Source organism: Vigna radiata, chromosome 1, assembly GCF_000741045.1.
Source record: "Vigna radiata var. radiata cultivar VC1973A chromosome 1, Vradiata_ver6, whole genome shotgun sequence".
In the NCBI taxonomy this organism is placed as follows: domain Eukaryota; kingdom Viridiplantae; phylum Streptophyta; class Magnoliopsida; order Fabales; family Fabaceae; genus Vigna; species Vigna radiata.
This window is the reverse complement of record NC_028351.1, coordinates 30,981,467-30,988,226: the sequence shown is the minus strand read 5'-3', so window position 1 is coordinate 30,988,226 and position 6,760 is coordinate 30,981,467. Positions and strand designations below refer to the sequence as shown.

Genomic DNA, 6,760 nt, shown 5'->3' with positions numbered 1-6,760 from the left:
TACTAAATCGTATCAAGTAAAAATAAACGGTAAGTCTGAGTATCATTTCCCTAGAGACTCTTAGGCGTTGTGTCATATCCATCTGAAGAGGCTGGCGCTTAGCGCTAGGTTAGCGTTGAGCGGTGGCTGCGATTCTTCGTTTATTCACTTTTCCACATTCTCTTGAGTCCAACTCTTCTCTCCTTCAACCTCCTTTATTCAATTCTAGATTAAATTTGCCAAATCATGAGAAAACCAAGCATAAAACCAATTAAACCACCTTTGACTCTCTTATTTCCTAACTTAAGCAAAATGCATGATTTCAAGCTAATTCTAAGTTATAAAGAGTGTGTTTTTCATCAAATTCAACTGTTAAAATAACGATTTTTGAACCGTTATCAACCGGTAATGGTCAGCAGATGCTTTGGATAAAGGCTATCTCTTATGTAGTGGCCTAATCCATTTTCAAATGAAATTTTTGAATGAAAAAAATGTTTTGATCAAGACCATTAAAGGTCATCAGACGCTTTTGATTAGGCTATTTCTTTGGTTGTGGTCTAATCCATTTTTCAAATGAATTATTTGAATGAAAAAATGTTTAGATTGAGACCGGTAATGGTCACCAGATGCTATAAATATAGGCTATCTTTTGGCAGTGGCCTAATCCATTTTCAAATGAAGATAAATTTTCAATGAAGATAATGATTCTAATCAAGACCCTCTCCAAAGGAATGATCACTAATTTCTTTGGCCCTCTGCTAAGCAATGGTAAATTTCAGATTCTCCTTTTGGATGTCGGTCCTCTACTAAGCAATGATCGAATCCTGGTGACCTCTCTAAGCCCAGTTTGTCTGGCACTCTAAGCCTAGTTTGTCTGGTACTCCAAGCTCAGTTTTTTCTAACACTATAAGCCCAGTTTTTTCGGGCACTACTATTGGTATTTCGGCCCTCTGCAAAGCATTAATCGAATACAATCTTTTTCTTTGAGATGTCGGCCCTCGACAAAGCATTGGTTAAACTCAAATCTACTATTGGTATTTCGACCCTCTATAAAGCATTGGTCGAACCCAATTTTTCTTTGAGATGTTGGTCCTCTACAAAGCATTAGTCGAACTCAAATCTATCATTGGTATTTTGGCCCTCTGCAAAACATTGGTCGAACTCAAATGTATCATTCATATTTCGACCCTCCACAAAGCATTGGTTGAACCCAATTCTTTGAGATGTCAGTCCTCTGCAAAGCATTGGTCAAACTCAAATCTATCATTGCTATTTCGGCCCTCCATAAAGCATTGGTCGAACCTAATCCTTTTCTTTGAGATGTCAACCCTCTGCAAAGCAATCGTTGAATTCAAATCTATCATTGGTACTTCGGCCCTCTGCAAAGCATTGGTCAAATCCATGTTCTCCTTTGTACAACATAATCTCCACGAGGTTAGAACACATAATTTCTTCATCCATAAGATTAACGTTCCCACGAAGAGGTTTGTAGACCTCAATTCTCATTCATCTATAGGGTTAGAGCGCCCTCCACGAGGTTTGCGTACTTCAATTCTTTCCTTCTCGTACATATTTTGTTGGAAATTCCTCGTTATATCACTTTTCTTCTTTGTTCATTTTGAAACCTGAACAAAATTAGTGTTTTTATCTTTACTTATCTTTTACTACGACAATATGAAAATGTAAAATTTTCATATTATCTAATAAAATCTAAGTGAAGAATGGCAACTGTCAACACTAATATTTTCCGGGTACATAGAATTCATCACAAAAATAAATAGATAACAAGTAAATAATAAAAAAATAAAAATTCTATTTGTTTTACTGTTTGTACCCCAAATTCCATTTTTAACCCTTAGCCCAATGGCCCAAAATAATCCCACACTTTTTTTACTTCCTCACCACCCTATTTTTATTTTCACCCGACTTTCCACATCACCCTCCATATCGTCCTCCACATCATCTACCTTTTTTTTTATCTAATTTTTCCACCTCTTTTTTATATTATATTTTTTCTATGCTAACTTTTCTAATTATTCCACTTACCGTTTTAAATTATATTTTATCCACGACCTTCTCCACCAACATTTTTTTTATTATATCCTTTATCCATTTTCTCCATGTACTTTTCCACTCCAATTTTATATTAATTTATCTTACTAACTTTTATTTATTCCATTTAACTTTTTAAATTATATTTTATTCATCACCTTCTCCACCAACCTTTCTTTATTATTTTCTTCATCCATTTTCTCCATCTACTTTTCCACCCACTTTTGTATTAATTTCTCACACTAATTTTTTTTTATTCCATTCACTTTTCTAAATTATATTTGATCCACCACCTTCTCCACCAGCCTTTTTTTATTATTTCCTTCATCTATTTTTTTCCTGTACTCTTTCCACTCACATTTTATATTATTTTTCTTCACCAACTTTCTCAACCTAATTTCACCATTATATCATTACCTCCATCCACTTTCTTCATATAATTTTTTTACCCACCTTTTATGTTAATTATTTCACTTATTTTTCACACTAACTTTTTCTATTCACATTTTATTATATTTTATTTCACTTAATTTTTCCACCCACTTTTTATATTATTTCTTTAACTTATTTTACACTTTAATTTTTAGTATTTACTTTTTTATTATATTTTATTTCATCTAATATTTCCACTCATTTATTATATTATTTTTATTCATCTACTTTCTCTATCTATAACTATATAAATACACATGTACTCTTCACTCCATTTTTACATAGACACACAACATATCTTCACATACGCACACATTTGTTTTCTCCCACTCCATCATTCTTCAACAACATATCCCTTTTCCTCCACACCATTATTATCTTCTATTCTCACCTTACTTTCATCAGTCTTACCATATTATCCTCATTTCCTATTTTCCTTCTTCATACTCCACAATCATCAAACACTTCAACACATGTCTTCCCCTCCACATCACCATCTTCATATCTTATAGCTTCCATTTTCACCTACATCTTAGTTGGACTATTTTTGTTTTCTCCATCTAGGTTTTTATTCCTTCACCTCCTTTTTTCTTTAGATTGAATTATCCTTTTAAATTTTGTTTTTTATACTTCTACATTTTCTTAATTGTTTTACTGTTTTTTATTCTACATTTTCACTTATAGCCCGTTTTTGTTTTTTTAATAAAAAATCACAATAATTTCAATTATCATGTTAAAGTCTCGGATTTGCTTGATATTTGAATTTTTTTCATGATAATAATTTTGATTGTCATGTCAAGTCTCATACTTACTTGATAATTACATTTTTCTTAATTATTTTGATTGTCATGTCAAGTCTCAGATTGGCTTGATAATTGAATTTTTTTTCATAATAATTAAAAATGTTGATTATCATGTCAAGTCTCAGATCTGCTTGATAATTGATTTTTTTTTCATACAAATTAAAAATGTTGATTATCATGTCAAGTCTCATATTTACTTGATAATTAAATAAAAAAAATGAAAAAAAGATAATTTTCCTCCAAATAAGGGTAAAATATTGTGTGATTATTTTTTGTCATCTTGAATTTTTATAATCAAGTCAAAAATCATAAAAATTACAAAACTCTACAAATATCACAAATAATTTTATCTTTCACTTATTTCGTGTCTAACTTATTGTCTATGTTGTGACACTTGTTTTACATAATTCAAAAATACCAAAAAAACCATAAAATCTCAAAAATAGAAAAATATCAACCCTTTTCAAATGATAAAAAGTAAGAACTATATGATCCTTGATTCTCTCAATCAAGAGTGAAGATACGTAGGGGCAAGGCTAGTCCTTGTCAGGTCCATTTCCCAAAAATCCAAAGTTATTTCTTTCATTTTCAAATTTATTTTTCAAAAAAATTCTCAAACATATTTCCAAAAAATTTCCCAAATAAACTTTTCAAACATATTTTCAAAAGAACTACATACCTCTGATTTCTCACATGAGAATACGTAGGAACAACGTCAACCCATGTTGGACTTCCCAAAATAAAAAATATTTTTGTTTCTTTTGTATTATATTGCATTGTTTTTTTTTTGGGAAAATAACCATTTTGAAAACGACATCAACTTTGCATATTAATTAAAGGTACTGCCTTTGAGCAAACGATGTAGGGTACTACAGTAATCCTGGGCATTACCGAAGGCCACAATCCCTCGGAAAACGCCAGAAGCCCTCGGTAAAGACCCATTACCGAGGGCCCGCCGACGGTCGAAAGTCCCTCGGTAAATACCTTGTCGCTAACTATTACCGAGGGCTTTTGGCCCTCGGTAATTACCCAGGGCTTCTGGCCCTCGGTAAAGCCTTCAGTTTGATGCAGGGAAAATTGTGTTGTATTTATTTTTCTTGTCTACCACACATACCTACATATCATGTTCACAACAGACACAGACCTGCATAACAGTTTCAATCCACAAACAGACCTGCATATATATTGTCCATCCCAAATCCTTCCGTTCATTGATGGAAAATCATAAAGTACTAACATTATCATCATAATGTACTAACATCCATTATGTTCTAACAATATCATAATAGCAATATCATCCAATTCTAAGAAAAAATAAATGTACCAATATCATAATATTAGTACTAACATCTAAATGTACTAACATCACTATGATCAATAACAAATACTAAAATTCAACAAAGTCTTTAGAAACATCTTCATTGTCCTGGTCATCTATAGATGGTTGGACTGGTGTGGGCTGGACTGGTGTGGGTTAGACTGATCTGGGCTGGACTGGTGCGGGCTGGACTGATCTGGGCTTATGAGGGAGGGCGGGTGACGGGGAGGGTCGTGGCTGGGTCGGAAGGACAGTGGAAGGAGTGTCTGAACTTTGAGGCAGCGATCTCATGACCAGGGACTTGAAGCTTGAAAACTCGTCTCTCAAGTCACTGTATTCTTCTCTCAAGCCACTGTATTCTTCTCTCAATGCACGGTTTTCCTGGTCACGTTGCTCTAGTAGCTGTGTCAAGCGTTGGGTGGCCTCGTCAACAGAAGGGGTGGAAGAAGAAGAAGGTTGGTGCTTCAATGTACCTCCTTTCGATGATGTATAGTTTGCAGCAAGTTGTCCTGCACCGTAGACTCGTCCCTTTTTCTTCCCACCAACGACATCGACCCAGCACTGTGTCCTACGGATGTCGTCATTTGCATTACTCGCATCATCCGGTGTAGGAGCTGACCCATGTTCGGATCTAACCTGTGAAAGTCTCGTAGAAAATTCTTCTTGTTGAAACATTAAAAGCAATTTCAAGGAATGATACAATAACATAATCATGTGGATTACTAATACTAGGAGTGTTATTTGCTTACATGAGTCTTGCGAGATCTGTCATCAACAAATTCATTAGTGCCCTTCCGAACATGGGTCTGTGCAAAGACCTCGTCAACATGGACCGCCCGTCCAAGAGTTTTTGCCTGAAACATAATTTATTCTTATTAGTGTATATGAGATAGAAAATATATAATTAAGTTATATATGAAAGAAACAGAAAAGTAAAGAAAGTTTACCATACGAATGACATGCTCGTGAATTGTGATCGACCCACCAGTATGCAAGGCACCACCCTTTTCAAACGCTCTATTCCTCTGGGCTGTAGCACTCTTCTTGCGAAACTCTACTGAATTACAATGTGCAAGCAAAGAGTTCCAAATAATTTCGCCCATCCAGTAAGGGCGCTCCCCTGTAATTGGGGCATCCCTAAACATCTCTGAGAGCCGATGAGATGCTTTCATGTGAAAATTTCTATGTATTTGACTTTCATGTTCAATTTTCCACTGCACCTGGTTCTGTAATGATGAACAAAACAAACATTGATTAAGACATGGTAAGATATGAATGATAATTAGTTTAAAGTGTTGTTCACCTTAAAACGCTCCCAGAATGGCTTTCTGTCGTCTATAGGTATGGCTCCCCAAGTAGGCCATGGAGTCAAATACTGTTGCTTGATGATTCGTGTGATGGGCTGGGAAGCAATCCTGGATGGAATAAACCTTCATATAAAGAAATAAAAGTCATTTCAAATAAGACAATATTTAAAACATCTATCAAAGTTAAAAAAGGGATTAAAGTCTTACCCTTTTCCATATGGCTCAATCCATGGTCGATCATGGAGGGGCGGGTCAACATCATCACCATCACCAGCTGAATCTGGATCAGTAAATGGTGTGGCAGTCTCAGAAGGCGGTCTAGAAGATGATGAAAGTATAGAAGTAGGGTCAGGGGGAGGAGTGGGGGTATTAACCATAGGGGGAGGAGTGGGGGTAATAATCACAGGGGGAGGAGTGGGGGTAATAATCACAAGGGGAGGAGGAGGCTATACTACACGGGTAGGAGGAGGAGGGTGTACTGCAGGGGTGGGAGGAGTAGGGTGTACTGCAGGGGTGGGAGGAGGAGGGTGTACTGCAGGGGTAGGAGGAGGAGGGTGTACTGTAGGAGTAGGGGGAGGGTGTACTGCACGAGTACGGGTAGGAGTAGGCACCCTAAGTACATACTTTGGGGCCTTCCGTTGCCTTTTTTTAGGCCTTGCTACCCCCTTTCCTTTATCAGGATGGTCTGAACCTTCTCCTGTCATTACTGCATTGAAATGTTTACAAATAANGTGAAACAATAGAAAAGAATAAGGAAGGATCACTACAAATTAAAGTGAATTTAAAATTATTGCATAAAAAAGAATAAGGAAGGATCACTACAAATTAAAGATTGTATTTTACATAACTTTATTGAAATGATAGTTCAA

The 6,760-nt window shown here is 35.6% G+C and overlaps 1 protein-coding gene across 1 annotated transcript; it reads right to left on the bottom strand.

The window, feature by feature from the left end:
• Window positions 1-5,818: 5,818 nt before the first annotated feature.
• LOC111241363 lies at window positions 5,819-6,402 on the bottom strand. The gene is made up of 2 exons (XM_022778953.1): window positions 6,099-6,402; window positions 5,819-6,014 (listed from the first exon to the last, which is right to left on the bottom strand). The coding sequence occupies exons 1-2, from the start codon at window positions 6,266-6,268 to the stop codon at window positions 5,867-5,869; spliced, it is 318 nt and encodes a 105-aa protein (XP_022634674.1). The 5' UTR covers window positions 6,269-6,402; the 3' UTR covers window positions 5,819-5,866.
• Between the last annotated feature and the right edge of the window lie 358 nt (window positions 6,403-6,760).

Bases quoted from the DNA above. Each gene is read 5' to 3' on its own strand.
- LOC111241363 (XM_022778953.1), bottom strand. From the start codon at position 6,268: ATGGTTAATACCCCCACTCCTCCCCCTGACCCTACTTCTATACTTTCA. The intron at 6,015-6,098 runs GTAAGACTTTAA...CTTTATATGAAG, and splicing joins ATTGAGCCATATGGAAAAGG to GTTTATTCCATCCAGGATTG.